The sequence below is a fragment of the Theropithecus gelada genome, chromosome 18 (assembly GCF_003255815.1).
Source record: "Theropithecus gelada isolate Dixy chromosome 18, Tgel_1.0, whole genome shotgun sequence".
NCBI lineage: Eukaryota > Metazoa > Chordata > Mammalia > Primates > Cercopithecidae > Theropithecus > Theropithecus gelada.
In genome coordinates this window covers 55,732,160-55,751,349 of record NC_037686.1, presented here as the reverse complement: position 1 = coordinate 55,751,349, position 19,190 = coordinate 55,732,160, and the positions used below count along the sequence as shown (strand labels likewise).

General features: G+C 38.3%; 1 protein-coding gene across 1 annotated transcript in view; it reads right to left on the bottom strand.

Annotated features, from left to right (window-relative positions):
• Positions 1-19,190, bottom strand: part of PHLPP1 (PH domain and leucine rich repeat protein phosphatase 1) — a 269,089-nt gene that overhangs the window by 34,881 nt on the left and 215,018 nt on the right. Inside the window, exons 11-12 of the mRNA XM_025365542.1 lie at positions 4,109-4,309; positions 505-667 (exon numbers count right to left, since the gene is read on the bottom strand). Of these exons, the coding sequence (XP_025221327.1) occupies positions 505-667; positions 4,109-4,309 (364 nt within the window). The remainder of the gene's footprint in view (positions 1-504; positions 668-4,108; positions 4,310-19,190) is intronic.

Below are 19,190 nucleotides of genomic sequence, written 5' to 3'. Positions count from 1 at the left end.
AAATCAATGTTAGGTGACAGCAATGACACTTTGTCTATATAGGGAATTACCACTAGTGGGCTACGATAGTGGGGTGTGCTATTTAACTAGATGAGTTGGTGGGGAGGGATGTGTAGTGGTACTGTTACCTTTTTCAAACTGCGATTACACCAGCCTCATCCTTTGAGCCTCATAACCACCCTGGAAATGAGTGGAACAACTATTAACAGATAAAGAAGTACAGGGTGGCTATGTGGGTAGCCTCATGTCATACTGTAAGTTAGAGACTGAGCCTAGAAATCCAATTTTCCCAAAACGTGCTCCAGTGTTTTGCTTTTTTTTTTTTTTTTAACTCTGCTGACTCAACAGTGTAGCCCATTGGTTAGGAAGGAGGAAGTAAGGGCTAATGGGGGCCTCCATTCTGAATAAATCCAACAAAGATGCAAACGTCCTGAGTTGATGAATTAGCAAGTCAACTCTCTTTGCTGACCTGAAAGCCAGAGTTTATGAAATGAAACCACATACCTTGATCTCTGGGAGCTGCATAACTTCCGGAAAGACCTCGATGCAGTTGGAGTGAGCAATCACAGTGTGCACGCGCCTGCAATTCATGATCGTTGTTGGGATGGCTTTCAGCTTATTCCCACTGAGATCAATTTCTTCAAGTTCCTCCAGTTTCGCCATTTTACTAAAAAAAGAGAAAATAAAGCAATTTAAAAGAAAATAATATATGATGAGAATCAAAGGATGAATTAAATTGCTATGACTTTAAGGATTCATTTGTAACAGTCATTTTTACAAACAAGACCATTTTTTCACTATCATTTTGGAGTACTGAAATATTTTAACACCTCCTTTCCCACTACAGAACAAAAACTATTCAACTCTTCAAATTGTCAACAAGAAGGAAAATGGGTGCCCTTTTCCTCTTAAAAGTCTGTCTGGAAATTAAGTTACCCTGGCAATAATCACGTTACTGTATAGCTTGGTCTGAACACTAATGAAAATACTATTGAAATGGGTCAAAAGCCAGCATTAATCCAATATAACTGCCTTAAAAGAGCTCAGAGAGTATGATTTCTTTGTAGTGGCACTGAAAACTCAAGGGGGAGGTAGAGAACAGATCTATAGTTCATATTAAGATAAGCTTTTTCTTCAACCTCCACTCCCCCAATTCCTCTGACATCACTGATGAATACAAAGTGGTGGTAAGGAGCAAGGGGTGTTAAAAGCCCATATGGATCACCTCTTCGACTTCTGGCAGAGCGCAAATTCACACCAGGGCCAAAAGACATTTCTCTCAATTGTTGCTAAACATCTACCAAGAAGGAATCTCTCCAACCTTATCTAATAATATGTTCTAATGTAATTAATTTAATATTTCTGTTTAAGAATGTCTTTTATTGTTCAATCTTCCTCATCTATAATCTTCATCAATAATTACAATAACTAAAGAAAAATTCCAGAATCAGGGTTTCTTGCATTCTTTATAACTTTGAAAGAAAAACCAACACCTCCACCTCTGCAATCACTGTAATAGCATCTGGCACTGTTTTGACCCTCTTTCCACTCCAAGAAGCACAGGATTCCCCATTAGTGTGACTCAGACTCATAAGGTGAATAATAGTTTAAATTTTTTGGTATCATTTCTACCTGTTACAGTTTCATTTGTCACAGTACACTTTTAAACAATTTAACAAAAAAAACTGTATTATTTTTCTGTCATATTTCAAATATAAAGATTATCTTGTTGATAAGATACAGTAAAAACTAAGTTTTTATCTTATGAAGTCAGACTTTTTAATATCATATACATCCAGTATGGTATCAGAATATACTACAAACAATCTGTACACAGACTATGAAGTAATTCATCTATGATAGCCCGAATTTCTAAGAATATTATTTAAATATGCTGTCATCATATTTTGAAAGAAATATAGTGATATGGTTTGGATTATTTATCCCCTCCAAATCTCATGTTGAAATGTGATTCCCAGGCCGGGCGCGGTGGCTCAGGCCTGTAATCCCAGCACTTTGGGAGGCCAAGACGGGCGGATCACGAGGTCAGGAGATCGAGACCATCCTGGCTAACACGGTGAAACCCCGTCTCTACTAAAAAATACAAAAAACTAGCCGGGCGAGGTGGCGGGCGCCTGTAGTCCCAGCTACTCGGGAGGCTGAGGCAGAAGAATGGCGTGAACCCGGGAGGCAGGGCTTGCAGTGAGCCAAGATTGTGCCACTGCACTCCAGCCTGGGCGACAGAGCGAGACTCCGTCTCAAAAAAAAAGAAATTTGATTCCCAATGTTAGAAGTGGGGCCCAGTAGGGGGTGTTCAGGTCATGGGAGCAGATACCACATGAATGGTTTGATGCCCTTCCCATGGTAATAATTGAATTCACATGCTGTGCATTCACACAAGACCCTGGCATCTCTTTTGCCCTCTCTCTCACCATGTGACACAATGGCTCCCCTTCACCTTCTGCCATGATTGTAAGCTTCCTGAAGACTCACCAGAAGCAGATGCCAGCCCTGTGCCTTGAAACTAAAGGGTAATGGTGCATGAAAAATGATTAAAAGCACAGAAAACAGGCTCCCAGAAGAAAAAGTTAAAGAAATTTCCAACTCACAACATAAAAAGAAGGTGGCAAAAGATGTGAAGACAAAATGACTAGATGGTGGTCACGTTCTTTAATTCAGCAACCATTTAAGTGTGGGCCTTGTGTGAAATGTGAGGCTGAGGGAAACAGCAAGGTCACAGACCCAGCTCTTAAGGTGCTCTGGTTTGCAGGGGAGCTACTGAGCCACATCACAACCACAGGGAGACAGAATTCATTCCTAGATGGATTTTTTACAAGGTGTGTTAAAAGTTTCTCTCCACTCAGCGTGAGTGATTACACCTGGCATGGGTCACTGGGGGTATATCCTCAGAATTAGAGCTGATGATCCTTTCCTCTGCAGGGTTTAGACATTCATCATCTGAAAGAAGACAATGAGCCCTTTCAGATAGGTTGCTGTTATGTGATTATCATGGTTTTTTCCAAAAATATAATTTCCCCATTCCATAGTGAAGTAAAAGTAGATGGAAGTAAGCATAAAATATTTTAATCATTAATGTCAAATGAGGAGGAAAGTAAGTGTTTCATTACGCCAAAAACAGAGCAATACTTTAAGTCAACACATACATGGGCCTTCCTTCTTAGCAAGGGCTTGAATAGAGTGGTAGCCCTGAAGGCAGCAGAGGGAGGCTATGATAGTGTTTTGGTCTAGCCCCAGTGCTGAGTTACAGTTACCACAAGCAGAATACCAGAAGGGTTAGTGTTTGCTTCTTTGATGCGTGGGTGTGTGTTCCAAGCCCTAACTTGTTAGATGGATAAAAGCCAATGAAATGGAAACAGGGTAAATCCTCATGGCAGGCTCAGCACATAGATTCACTCAAAGCTAGATATAATGTCACCGCTCCCCAAAAATTAGAAATTAAAGTAAAAACAAATTAAAAATGGACTCTTTTGAGCCATAATTTGCAATGTTACAGTTTCTATGGTAGTAGAGTCTACCACTGCTCTGTACATCGTAAGTATGAATATAAAAGTTGGTAGATAATGAAGGATTTTCAGGTTCCTGGTTTACATTCTAATTCCCACATACCCTATTAGGTTAATGTTTTTGGAAACTTTATTATTTATTTTTTAATAGATAGGGTGTCACTATGTTGCCCAGGCTAGTCTCGAATTCTTGAGCTCAAGTGACCCTCCCACCTCAGCCTCCTGAGTAGCTGGGACTACAGGCACGCACCGCCACACCTGGCTCTAGGATAATAGTTTTTAAAAAAATTAATCTGACTGGTTAAAAAGAAGTAAAAGAAAAAACATACCTGCTAAACAACACATTTTATTTCAAAATCTTAAGAACATTCTTGTGATTAGGTCTTTGGACACGTATGAGGAAAACCAATCTACTTCTCTTCAGGGAAATGTCATCACAGCTTATATAAAGGAAACTGTGAATGGAGCAGGAACAAGGAAACAAACTTGATATCACCTGGGAAATAAATATTTCAGCTTTCATCTTTCTATGAATACACTTTGAGAAACCCAATTCAGAACACAGCTTTATGATTCTCCTTTACCTTGCTGGAAAACTCTGAAGTCGGTTATAGGCCATGTGAAGGATCTTCAAATGTGGGTGTCCCGTTAACAAGGGCACACATTTGTCTGTGAGGCTGTTATTTGTCAAATACAACTCTTGTAAGATACTGTTTGTCTCTTCAGAAAGCGTGGCTGGAGGAAGGCTTTCCAGTTTGTTCGCAGATGCGTTCAGGAATCTCAGGCTACAATGACAAAATGTAACAAAACGCTACTGAAAAGTCACAAAACTCCTCAAGAAACCTAGAAGCTTTGATACCAGGCATATTAGAAGCTGGGATTAGAAACATGAATTGAAAAGACAAGCCCTGGCTTCAAGAAGTTCAGTTAGCAAGTATTTGTATCTGTGATCCATTAACTATGATGAACACAATAGCTATCTATATGTATTAAATACAGAGATACAATCAAGTTTTATGGAAGCACAAAGTTAAGAGGAAGGCAATTATTTCTATAGTTGGCGGGGAGTGGAAGAGAAAGTGATATGGTAAAGTTAATATTCTGACTTAAGGAAGAGAAAAACAATTTCCTATTTTGTAATCAAAAGTTCTTGCTAAAGCAGGAGGATGCCAAGAGTTTGAGACCAGCCTGGGCAACAAAGTAAGATCCTGCCTCTATAAAAATTAGGTGAATAAATAAATAATAAATGGTTCTTACAGTAATAAAACAGGTATTAGATCACAATACAACTAAATCACATAGTGACTTGAGTCCTCTTCAGTATAAGGTCCAATGCACATTTTACTGACTTTCACAAGTGCAGGAGATAATTTGCTCTGTCTTAAAACAACATAATATGATGTAGCAATGAGAATAAAGAACTAAAACAGCATGTATCAACAGGATGAATCTCACAAACATATAATGACCAAAAGAAGCCAGATAAAAGAGGAGACCCACTGTATGATCCCATAACTACATAAAGTTCAAAGTCAGGCAAAATTACTCTGTAGTAACAGAAGTCAGGATGGCAGTAACTCTTAGGTGGGGAGGGAAAGGAGGCAGTATCCAGGAGATGGCGTGTAACGTTTCAAATATCATAATGTTCTTAGGTAGGGAGGGAAAGGAGGCAGCATCCAGGACAGGGCGTGTAACATTTCGAATATTGTAATGTTCTTAGGCAGGGAGGGAAAGGAGGCAGCATCCAGGAGAGGGCGTGTAAGGTTTCAAATATTGTAATGTTCTTAGGAAGGGAGGGAAAGGTGGCAGTATCCAGGAGAGGGCGTGTAACGTTTCAAATATTGTAATGTTCTGTTTCTTAGTCCAGATGCTGGTTACACAAGTGTGTTCACTTTGAGATGATGCATCAAGTGCTACACTTATGATCTGGCCACTTTTCTGTACTTATATTGTACTTAAATAAATTTCACATTAAAACAAACAATATACGTGCTGCCACAGTTTCCAGATGCTAGAGTGAAAAGTGGATAAAGCATAAAGAATGGTTTTATAACTAAGATAACAAATCGTCAAAAACAATAAATAAAAAATCTTTCACGGTGATTGTGAAATGTAGTTAAACGCACAATGCGAAGCTGGGGAATGGCAACAAATCCTTGCTGTGATCAGGTTCCAAATCACTCCAAAGGGACGCACTGTGTCACACTCAGGAGTCAGAGATGACCCTCCTGATTCATGACGAATGTCCAACTGTGCAGCTGCAGCAGGTGGGAAAGAGACAGTGCTCAGTACATAGGACCTGCCTACAAGAGTTAGAAGGGTCAAATCTCCCATGCCTCTCCCTGGCCCCCAGATCAACCCTGTTGATGAGCCACACTATTCCCTCACTTCAATCACTTTGGTTTGAAATTTTCACCATTCAATTCAGGACTATTCTGCCATTTCTTAAAAAAAAAAAGAAGAAGAAAATCATCCTTAAAAATAATACAAAATACCAAGCACAGTTATTTTTAATCTTGGATACGAAAAAAAAAGGCTATTAGGAGTCCTCACCAGGACTGTCACTCCAAGCTCTCAGTCCACTAATTTAAAACTCTTCAATCTCATATAACCCCTTCAACACACAAACACCAACTCCATTACTTATCTGAGGAAAAGCAGCTTCCCCAAAATAGAACATTTTCCATTAAAGAAACACGTATTCCGTTGACATTAAAAAAAAAAAAGGAAGTCAGAGAAGGGCTGTCCAGACCATAAATAGTCATGGGAAATTATAGTCGTGTGTGCTACAGAGAAGGAAATAAAGGTCACTCTTGCAGTTTCTGAAATGGTTTGGAACTAGGAAGGAAACAAGTTTCAGCACCATAGTTGTTTACCATTGCTGTTTAGAGTATTTTTATAAGTCTGTCTCTTTAGACCCCATTTAGACCACCTAATTTCCTGTTAAGAATTTCTTTAGTGTAGCATTAGGATAAATTACAATGTAAGAAACAAATTTTATTGCCCTAAAATATCATGGACTAGTGTTGGGCTGGGAAATTATACAAAATAATTTCATTAAAATAGAATTCTCAGCTGGGCGCAGTGGCTCACACCTGTAATCCCAGCACTTTGGGCAGCTGAGGCGGGTGGATCACCTGAGGTCAGGAGTTTGAGACCAGCCTGGCCAACATGGTGAAACCCCCAGTCTCTACTAAAAATACAAATATTAGCTGGGTCTGGTGGCAGGTACCTGTAATCCCAGCTACTCGGGAGGGTGAGGCAGGAGAATCACTTGAACCCAGGAGGCAGAGGTTGCAGTGAGCCAAGACTGCACATTGCACTCTAGCCTGAGCAACAAGAGCAAAACTCTGGCTCAAACAAAACAAAAGAAAAAGAAAAAAGACAAAAATAGAATTCTCTAGGAAATATGTAGTTACACACACACACACATACACACACATGAGACAGATAAAACAAAGTGAATTCATGTTTGCATACTTTTCAGGCCAGAAAAAGAGGGAATGTTTTAAAAACAGACAAGTGAATGTTCATCTAGAAAGCTGCCAAGCAACTTAAAAAACCCCTCATGGCATCTGAATAAAGAGAGGAAAGTGATTTCCTCAAAGATTTATCCTCTCATCTTTTTGAAATTTGTCTGTAATTAAGGAACTATATACCTTTTATGCAAAATTAAGGGGGAAACTGCCAGCATCATCCGCCTCCAAGAAATGAAACTAGTTAGCTGAAACCACATGAAGTGGTTCCAAAGGACATCATCTGAACTGCATAAAGTCTCACTTAATCACCTTGTTGGTTAATAGCCAAAGGGCAAACAACTGGACTAAAAATATTTTTTATTATCACAGTATCAGGAAAATTAAATTCAATACCCATTCACTTAAGCCATTCTTCCTAAAACCTCACAACGTTTCAGCAAGAGACAACTTAAATTGCTTTAATAGTCTACATTTCATCCTTCCACCAGAATGAACGAATACTTTAGCAAAGTTTCTCCAGGATGGATAACAATTTTAGTAAATAAATAGGCTCCTGAACCTCACTCTCTGCTTTCAATCTTGCAAAAAAGCTAAATTGTTAAAGGGCTGAGTCAGGTCTCAACTCACTATGATATGATAACTATCCTCAAGCTTCTTCCTTACAGAATTTTGTAATAACTATACTATAAAAAGATGGTTTAATGTGCCAACAGCTGTTTCATGCTTCATCTATATAACATTTTCACTATGCAATCCTCTTCTAATTAGAGAAAAAGCAGTAACATATCACCATTTTCTTTTCATTTGTAAGGTACTCTGTGGATATCACAGATCTTTCCTTCTTCTTCTTCTTTTTATTTTTTTTTCTTTTTTGACAGAGTCTTGCTCTGTTGCCCAGGCTGGAGTGCAGTGGCATTTGGCTCACAGCAACCTCTGCCTACTGGGTTCAAGCAATTCTCCCACCTTAGCCTCCCGAGTAGCTGGGATTACAGGCATGCACTACCATGCCCAGCTAATTTTTGTACTTTTAATAGAGAGAGGGTTTCACCATGTTGGCCAGGCTGGTCTTGAACTCCTGACTTCAAGTGATCCACCTGCCTTGGCCTCCCAAAGTGCTGGGATTACAGGTGTGAGCCACTGCACCCGGTCACTATTTTCTATCTCATTTGATTTTTCCATCATCCCAGAAATATACCCTCTCATATTTCACGAAAGACAGAAATCAAAGCGGAGAAAGTCACATTATTTGGCAATGGCTCAACAGTAACTAGTGGCAGAGACAGAAATAAAACTCGGATTTCATCAATCTCAAGTCCACAGTTTTCTATCATGTGTCTCCAAAATTCAAATGTTGAAAAATAATTATAAAAACCTTTTTGTGGGGACCTTTTTTTTTTTTTTTTTTTTTGAGATGGAGTCTCGCTCGCCTAGGCAGGAGCGCAGTGGCGAGATCTCGGCTCACTGCAAGCTCCGCCTTCTGGGTTCACGCCATTCTCCTGCCTCAGCCTTCTGAGTTGCTGGGACTACAGGCGCCCGCCCACCATGCCCGGCTAATTTTTTGTATTTTTAGTAGAGACAGGGTTTCACAGTGTTAGCCAGGATGGTCATAGGTCCTTTTTTTTTCTAAAAGAGCTGGAGGGTCAAGCTGGGCACCTGCATGTAATGTGAAGACCACGTGTGCACAGCATTTCAAACTCAATTCTTATAACAAGTTAGTAAATAGCACAGTACTCAAGAACTTCTCTCAGCATAAAGTTCAAAAGCTGCAGAGAAAAGACACACAGATACGGTTCCTGCCCTAAAGTGTTTGGAAAGTCACCCGCAACAGCAGTGAGACAAATCCATTTCCTGCTTCTTGAGCAACTGCTCTGCTCTCCTTGGCACATTCTGTCCATTTGACTCATTTATATTTTTTTGTTTTGTTTGCTTTTTAGTAATTTCCAACACACCCTTAAATTTTACAAATTCTCTCTTTGAAACAGGGCACAGGATTTGGTACCATAACAGATTTACCTATTTGTAGACACACTATACACCATTAAAAATCCATATGGTCACAACTGTGTAACCCCAGCAAAACTCTTACTTTTAGGCAACCCTCTGATTTCTGTCTCCAAAGCATTCCAGAAGTGTAAACATTCTAAGTTTCTTATTATTGCTTGTTTTTACAACAAAGTACTTTTGACAGTTTCATCTATCTTCACAAGGCTGACACTTCACGTTGTATTTCATTATCAGGCCTCCTCAGTCTCCTCCAATCAGTGTTATTATCTTAAATGACCTTGATGTTTTTGAAGTGTACTCGACAAATATTTTGTAAAATGTCTCTCAATTAGGTTCACGTTTCGTCATCATTAGAGTAAGGTCATGCATTTTTGGCAAAAATATCACAAAGGTTGTGCCCTTCTCAGGGCGTCACATCAGGATGTATGTGACGCTAATGTCTTATTATTGGAGACATTAACTTTGATTACGTGGTTACGGTGGTGTCTGCCAAGCATCTCCACTGCAAAGTTATAATTTTTTCTTTTGTAATTAAACGTGTGGAGAGATCATTTGAGACTATGAAACTCTTCTGTTTCTCATACTTTTGCCCATTAATTTAGCATTTCTGCTTGCGACAATTATTTCTGTGTTGTTTTCCAAATGATTTTTCTATTTTCATGATTCCCTCTACTTACAGTTTGTTAAACGGAATTATCCTGCAAGAGCTCTCCCAATTTATTCACCCAATTACTTGTTTTACTTCAGTATGGTCATATATTTATTTATTTTATTCTGCTGGATAGAATTCATTACAATCATTGCGTACTTTTTGTTCACATTACGTGGCAACTGGGAGCTCCTTCAAGTTGACTCATGCATCCTTTGACATGCTCCCATCATTCTGTGAGCATTTCTTTACTTTTGGGCTCATCTTGTGTTCAGCCTGCTCTAGCCCTACACTCAATCCTGTTTCCAAGGACACCTTACTCCTTTTGTTGAAGAATGATACTTAAAAAGCAGTCTTTTTATTTTATTTTATTTTTTTGTGAGATGGAGTCTTGCTCTGTTGCCCAAGCTAGAGTACAGTGGCCTGATCTTGGCTCATTGCAACCTGGGTTCAAGTGATTCTCCTGTCTCATCCTCCCAAGGAGCTGAGATTACAGGCATGCACCACCAGCCTGGCTAATTTTTGTATTTTTAGTGGAGACAGGGTTTTGCCATGTTGGCCAGGCTGGTCTCAAACTCCTGACCTCGGGTGATCTGCCCACCTTGGCCTCCGAAAGTGCTGGGATTACAGGCAGGAGCCATGGAGTAACCAAGGTCTTGATGTTAGATATACTTCCTGGTACTGGAGTGTCACTACTTCTAGGCCTTCTTCTCAGCAGAAAGAACTAAAACATACATGTTTAGCTGTCTGGCAAGGTTTGTCTCTCCCTTGTATTAACAGTTTCACTTTTTCAGTGTTTTCCTGGCTATTCTTACATGATTCTTTTAACCATATGAACAGTAGCATCAATTTGTCTAACATGATTATAAAAGCATTTTGGTATTTACATGATGATTGTGTTAAATTTGCAAAGTAATCTACAAAAAACTGATTATCTTAATAATATTAAGTCATCCTATCCAAGAACAAGGAATATTGTTCCATTTGTTCAAATTTGCAAATTTCAGAAGTGTTTTTAACGTTTTATTCATATAGTTTTTGCACATTTCTTGTTTATTCCTAAATATTTAATCTTCTTTGATGCTATTTTAAATGGGATTTTCACTACCAATACAATATGTCTTCCAATGGCTGTGTCTGTGTATACAAAGGCTTTTGATTTCTGCATATTAACTTTATATCCTGCTACTTTATTGAAATGTTTTGTTGTCTGAATTCATTTATCAGTGATTCTCTAGGGTTTTCCAAGTATGCTATCATGTTAACTGCAATAGAGATAGTTTATCTCCTTTACCAATGCTCATGCCTCTAACTGATCTTTTCTTGTCTAATTACCTGGCTAATATATCTAATATAACATTGAATAAGAGTGAAAATCATGGGCATTCTTGTCCTGTTACTGATCTTAGTAGAAATACCACTGGGGTTTCCCCATTAAAAAATTGGCTTTAGGACTAAGTGTGTGTATATATAATGTTAAGGAAGTAGCCCTCCATACCTGAGGTACTATTGTCCTTATTTTTTTATTAACAGCTTTATTGAGATATAATTCCTGATTCACAAATGGCTACACGTTGTTTGTCCACACATCAGCTGAGGAACATCTGGGTTGTTTTCATTTTGGGGGTGAGTTAAGTTCAAGTACATGTATATTTTATTTTAGATTCAGAAGGTACATGTGCAGGTTTGTTAAATGGGTAAATTGTGTAATGCTGGCATTTAGGCATCACCCAAATATTTGGGTACCACCAAATAGTACCCAATAGGTAGTTTTTCAAACCTTATATCCCTTACCCCTTTCAGAGTCCTCAGTGTCTCCTGTTTCCAGCTTTATGGCCATGTGTATACACTGTTTAGCTCCCATGTATTAAGAATGTGTAGTATTTTTCTGTTTCTGTATTAATTCACTGAGGATAACATCTCCAGCTGCATCCATGTTGCTGCAAAGGACATAATTTTGTTCTTTTTTATGGCTGTGTAGTATTCCATGGTATATATGTGCCATATTTTCTTTATCTAACTCACCACCGAGGGGAACATAGGTTGATTCCATGACTTTGCTATTGTGAATAGTGTTGCAATAAACATATGAGTGCAGGGAAAGTTTCTTTTTGATAAATGATTTCTTTTCCTTTGGGTACATATTCAGTAGTGGGATTGCTGGGTGGAATGGTATTTCTATTTCTAGTTCTTTGAGAAATCTTCATACTGTTTTCCATAGGGGTTGAACTAATTTACATTCCTACCAACAATGTATGAGTGTTCTCTTTTCTCCATATCCTTGATGACATGTGTTATATTTTGACTTAATAGTCATTCTGACTGGTGTGAGATGGTATCTCATTATGGCTGAAACTTGCATTTCTCTGATGATTAGTGATGTTGAGCATTTTTTCATGTTTGCTGGCAGCCAGAAGTGTCTATTCATGTCCTTTGCTCACTTTTTAATGGGGTTGTTTCTTATTTGAGTTTCTTACAGATATTTGTCCTTTGTCAGTTGCATAGTTTGCAAATATTTTCCCCCATTCTGCAGATTGTCTGTTCACTCTGTTGTTTCTTTTGCTGTGCAGAAGCTCTTTAGTTTAATTAAGTCCCATTTGCCAATATTTGTTTTTGTTGCATTTGCCTTCGAGGTCTTAGTCATAAATTCTTTGCCCAGGCCAATGTCCAGAGGAGTTTTTCTTCTATGATTTGCATCCTTTGAGGTATTATATTTAAGTTTTTAATCCATCTTAATTTTTGTATAAGGTGGGAGGTAGGGGTCCAGTTTCATTCTTCTGCATATGGCTGGCCAGTTTTCCCAGCACTATTTATTGAATAGGGTGTCCTTTCCTCATTGTTTATTTTTGTTGACTTTGTCAAAAGATCTGTTGGTTGTCAGTGTATGGCTTTATTCCCAGGTTCTCTATTTTGTTCCTGTGATCTATGTGTCTGTTTTTGTAACAGTTCGATGCTGTTTTCATTACCTACAACGTTTGCAGTATATTACCTTGAAGTCAGGTAACATGATGCCTAAGACTTTGTTCTTTTTGCTTAGGATTGTTTTGGCTATTTGGTTCTTTTGTGTTTCCACATGGATTTTATAATTTTTTTTCTAATTTCATGAAAAATGACACAGGTAATTTGATAGGAATTACATTGAATCTGTAGATTGTTTGGGCAGTATAGCCATTTAAATGATACTGATTCTTCCAATCCACGAGCATGGAATGTTTTTCCACTTGTTTATGTCATCTCTGATTTCTTTCATCAGTGTCTTATAGTTCTTCTTCTAGAGATCTTTCACCTCCCCGGATAAATGTATTCCTCGGTATTTTATTTTTTTTGCTATTGTAAATGGGATTGTATTCTTGATTTGGTTCGCAGCTTGAATGTTACTGGTATATAGGAATGCTACTGATTTCGGATGCTGATTCTGAATCCTGAAATTTTACTGAAGTTGTTTATCAAGTCTGAGAGTCTTTTGGAGGAACTTTTAGGGTTTTCTAGGTATAGAATCATATCATCAACAAACAGATAACTTGATTTCCTCTTTTCCTATTTGGATGACCTTTATTCTTTCTCTTGCCTGACTGCTCTGGCTACGACTTTTAGTACTATGTTGAATAGGAGTGGTGAGAGTAGGCATACTTGTCTTCTTCCGTGTTAGGGGGAACACTTTCAACTTTTGCCCTTCAGTATGATGTTGGCTACAGGTTTGTCATAGATGGCTCTTATTATTTAGAGGTATATTCTGTTGATGCCTAGTTTGTTGAGAGTTTTTATCATGTTGAGATACCGGATTTTAATCAAAGACTTTTTTCCACATCTATTGAGATTATCGATACAGTTTTTGTTTTTAATTCTGTTTATGTGGTGAATCACATATATGGATTTGTGTATATTGAACCATCCTTGCATCCCAGGAATAAAGCTCTCTTGAGCATGATGAATTATCTTTTTGATATGCTGCTGAATTCAGTTGGCTAGTTACTTGATAAAGATTTTTGTGTCTACGTTCAGAGATACTGGCTTGTTATTTTCCTTTTTCGTTGTATCCTTGCCAGATTTTGGTATCAGGATGATACTGGTTTCACAGAATGAATTAGGGAGGATTCCTGCCTCCTCAATTTTTGGAATAGTTTCAGTAAGAGTGGTACCAGCTCTTCTTTGTTATGTCTGGTAGAATTTGGATGTGAATTCACCTGCTCCAGGGCTTTTTTTTTTGTTGGTAGATTTTTATTATTGACTCAATTTCATAACTCATTATTAGCCTGTTCAGGATTTCAATTTCTTCCTGGTTCAACCTTGGGAAACTGTGTGTTTCCAGGGATTTATCCATTTCCTCTAGATTTTCTACTTTGTGTGCATACAGATATTTGCAGTAATCTCTGAGGATCTTTTCTATTTTTGTGCTATCAGCTGTAATCTCATCTCTGTCATTTTTAATTTGTGCTTATTTGGATATTCTCTTTTTTTTCTTTTTCTTTTTTTTTTTTTATGGAGTTTCACTCTGTTGCTCAGGCTGGAGTGCAGTGGCACTGCAACCTCTGCCTTCCGGGTTCAAGCAGTTCTCCTGCCTCAGTCTCCCTAGTAGCTGGGATTACAGGCATATGCCACCACGCCCAGCTGATTTTCTATTTTTAGTAGAGATGGGGTTTCACCATATTGGCCAGGCTGGTCTTGAACTCCTGACCTTGTGATCCGCCCACCTCAGCCTCCCAAAGTGCTGGGATTACAGGTACGAGCCACTGCGCCCAGCCCTTTTTTTTCTTAATCTAGTGAGTAGTCTATCAATCTTGTTTATCCTTTCAAAGAACCAACTTTTTGTTTCACTGACCTTTTTTTTTTTTTTCGGTCTCATTCTCCTCTGATCCTAGTTATTTTTCTTCTGCTAGCTCTGGGTTTAGTGTGTTCTGTTTTTCCTGTTCCTTTAGGTCCAACAATTAGTTGTTAACTTGAGATTTTTCTGTTTTCTTGGTGTAGGTACTTAGTGGTATCAGCATTCCCTTTGCTGTACCCAGAAGTTTTGGTATATTGTGTCTCTATTTTCATTTGTTTCAAAGAATTCTTTTTTTTATTTCTGCCTCAATTTTGTGTTTATTCCAAAGTGAATCAGAGGACTAAGCTGTTTAGTTTCCATGTATTTGTGTTTTTTTGTTTTTTTGAGATAGAGTCTCGCTCCGTTGCCCAGGGTGGAGTGCAGTGGTGTGATCTCGGCTTACTGCAACCTCTGCCTCCCAGGTTCAAGCAATTCTCCTGCCTCAGCCTCCTGAGTAGCTGGGACTACAGGCATGTGTCACCATGCCCAGCTAATTTTTTATTTTTATTTTTTATTTTTGTTTTTTTTAGTAGAGACGGGAGTTTCACTATGTTAGTCAGGATGGTTTTGATCTCCTGACCTCATGAGCCTCTTGCCTCGACCTTCCAAAGTGCTGGGATTATAGGCATGAGCCACTGCACCCAGCCCTATTTGTGTGGTTTTGAGAGTTTCTCTTGGTATTAATTTCTAGTTTTATTCCACTGTGGTCTGAGAAGATGTTTGACAGGATTTCAGTTTTTTGAATTTGTTGAGGCTTGCTTTATGACTGAGCATGTAGTCAATCTTTGAGAATGTTCTGTGCACAGATAAGAAGAATGTATATTCTGTGGTTGTTGGGTGGAGTATTCTGTAGCCATCTATTAGGTCTGTTTGGTCAAATTTCGAATTTAAGTCCAGAATTAGTATTCTGCCTTGATAGTCTGTTTAAGGAGATACTGAAATCCCCTACTATTACTGTATCGCTATCTCTTTTCTTAGGTCTGGTATTCATTTTATAAATCTGGATGCTCTGATGTTAGGTGACTATGTACATAAGATAATTAAATCTTCTAGTTGAACTGAACCTTTTATTATATAATGTAATTTGTTTTTTACTGTTGTTGGTTTAAAGTCTGTTTTATCTGATACAAGAATAGTAACTCCTACTCTTTTTTGTTTTCTATTTGCACGATCTCTCTTCTTCCTTTTACTTTGAGCCTACAGATGTCATTACATGTGAGATGGGTCTCTTGAAGGCAATAGAAGGTTGGGTTCAAGCACATGTCCTGATATATCTGAGTCTCAACTCTGTCATAATTATTTCATATTCATATTTGTCATGTTTCCCTCTCTATAGGATATATATCTTCTTTAATACATTAATTGTTCTGGTATTTAAGGAAGTTTGTATTTTTGTTCTATGGTTATCTTTGTACTTATATCGTATTAAATGACCTTATCCTCTTGGATTTTTGTGTAATCATTTTTTATCTGGCTTGCCAGTTTTTGTCAATATTCTGTAAGTTACACCTGTTGCCTAGACAGCAATCAATAAGCTCCTTCTATTTTACTCTTTCTCCTTTTTCTCTCATCCCATTTCCTTTTTTTTTTTTTTGAGTTTTTTTTTTTTTTTTTTTTATTCTTATACTTTAAGTTCTAGGGTACATATGCACAACGTGCAGGTTTGTTACATATGTATACATGTGCCATGTTGGTGTGCTGCACCCATTAACTCATCATTTACATTAGGTATGTCTCCTAATGCTATCCTTCCCCACAATAGGACCTGGTGTGTGATGCTCCCATTCCAGTGTCCAAGTGATCTCATTGTTCAATTCCTACCTATGAGTGAGAACATGCGGTATTTGGTTTTCTGTTCTTGTGACAGTTTTGCTGAGAATGATGGTTTCCAGCTGCATCCATGTCCCTACAAAGGACACGAACTCATCCTTTTTTATGGTTACACAGTTTTCCATGGTGTACATGTGCCACATTTTCTTAATCCAGTCTGTCACTGATGGACATCTGGGTTGATTCCAAGTCTTTACTATTGTGAATAGTGTGCCGCAATAAACATACGTGTGCATGTGTCTTTATAGCAGCATGACTTATAATCCTTTGGGTATATCCCCAGTAATGGGATGGCTGGGTCAAATGGTATTTCTAGTTGGTCCTTGAGGAATTGCCACACTGTTTTCCACAATAGTTGAACTAGTTTACAGTTCCACCAACAGTGTAAAAGTGTTCCTATTTCTCCACATCCTCTCCAGCACCTGTTGTTTCCTGATTTTTTAATGATTGCCATTCTAACTGGTGTGAGATGGTATCTCATTATGGTTTCGATTCGCATTTCTCTGATGGCGAGTGATGATGAGCATTTTTTCATGTGTCTGTTGGCTGTATGAATGTCTTCTTTTGAGAAGTGTCTGTTCATATCCTTTGCCCACTTTTTGATAGGGTTGTTTTTTTTCTTGTAAATTTGATTGAGTTCTTTATAGGTTCTGGATATCAGCCCTTTGTCAGATGAGTAGATTGCAAAAATTTTCTCCCATTCTGTAGGTTGCCTGTTCACTCTGATGGTAGTTTCTTTTGCAGTGTAGAAGCTCCTTAGTTTAATTAGATCCCATTTGTCAATTTTGGCTTTTGTTGCCGTTGCTTTTGGTGTTTTAGACATGAAGTCCTTGCCCATGCCTATGTCCTGAATGGTATTCCCTAGGTTTTCTTCTAGAGTTTTTATGGTTTTAGGTCTAACATTTAAGTCTCTAATCCATCTTGAATTAATTTTCGTATAAGGAGTAAGGAAAGGATCCAGTTTCAGCTTTCTACATATGGCTAGCCAGTTTTCCCAGCACCATTTATTAAATAAGGAATCCTTTCCCCATTTCTTGTTTTTGTCAGGTTTGTCAAAGATCAGATGGCTGTAGATGTGTGGTATTATTTCTGAGGGCTCTGTTCTGTTCCATTGGTCTATATCTCTGTTTTGGTGCCAGCACCATGCTGTTTTGGTTATGGTAGTCTTGTAGTATAGATTGAAGTCAGGTAGCGTGATGCCTCCAGCTTTGTTCTTTTGGCTTAGGATTGTCTTGGCAATGCGGGGTCTTTTTTTGGTTTCATATGAACTTTAAAGCAGTTTTTTCCAATTCTGTGAAGAAATTCATTGGTAGCTTAATGGGGATGGCATTGAATCTATAAATTACCTTGGGCAGTATGGCAATTTTCACAATATTGATTCTTCCTATCCATGAGTATGGTATGTTCTTCCATTTGTTTGTGTCCTCTTTTATTTCACTGAGCAGTGGTTTGTAGTTCTCCTTGAAGAGGTCCTTCACATCCCTTGTAAGTTGGATTCCTAGCTATTTTATTCTCTTTGAAGCTATTGTGAATGTGAATTCATTCATGATTTGGCTATTTGTCTGTTACTGGTGTATAAGAATGCCTGTGATTTTTGCATATTGATTTTGTATTCTGAGACTTTGCTGAAGTTGCTTATCAGCTTAAGGAGATCTGGGGCTGAGACAATGGGGTTTTCTAAATATACAATCATGTCATCTGCAAACAGGGACAATTTGACTTCTTCTTTTCCTCACTGAATACCCTTTATTTCCTTCTCTTGCCTGATTGCCCTAGCCAGAACTTCCAACACAATGTTGAATAGGAGTGGTGAGAGAGGGCATCCCTGTCTTGTGCCAGTTTTCAAAAGGAATGCTTCCAGGTTTTGCCCATTCAGTATGATATTGGCTGTGGGTTTGTCATAAATAGCTCTTATGATTTTGAGATACGTTCCATCAATACCGAATTTATTGAGAGTTTTTAGCATGTAGGGTTGTTGAATTTTGTCAAAGGCCTTTTCTGCATCTATTGAGATAATCATGTGGTTTTTGTCTTTGGTTCTGTTTATATGCTGGATTACATTTATTGATTTGCATATGTTGAACCAGCCTTGCATCCCAGGGATGAAGCCCACTTGATCATGGTGGATAAGCTTTTTGATGTGCTGCTGGATTTGGTTTGCCAGTATTTTATTGAGGATTTCTGCATCGATGTTCATCAGGGATATTGGTCTAAAATTCTCTTTTTTGTTGTTGTATCTCTGTCAGGCTTTGGTATCAGGATGATGTTGGCCTTGTAAAATGAGTTAGGGAGGATTCCCTCTTTTTCTATTGATTGGAATAGTTTCAGAAGGAATGGTACCAACTCCTCCTTGTACCTCTGGTAGAATTCGGCTGTGAATCCGTCTGGTCCTGGACTTGTTTTTGGTTGGTAGGCTTTTAATTATTGCCTCAATTTCAGAGCCTGCTATTGGCCTATTCAGGGATATTTCCCTCTACACACTGCTTTAAATGTGTCCCAGAGATTCTGGTATGTTGTATCTTTGTTCTCATTGGTTTCAAAGAACATCTTTATTTCTGCCTTCATTTCATTATGTACCCAGTAGTCATTCAGGAGCAGGCTGTTCAGTTTCCATATAGTTGAGCGGTTTTGACTGAGTTTCTTAGTCCTGAGTTCTAGTTTAATTGCACTGTGGTCTGAGAGACAGTTTGTTATAATTTCTGTTCTTTTACATTTGCTGGGGAGTGCTTTACTTCCAACTATGTGGTCGATTTTGGAATAAGTGCGATGTGGTGCTGAGAAGAATGTATATTCTGTTGATTTGGGGTGGAGAGTTCTGTAGATGTCTATTAGGTCTGCTTGGTGCAGAGTTGAGTTCAATTCCTGGATATCCTTGTTAACTTTCTGTCTTGTTGATCTGTCTA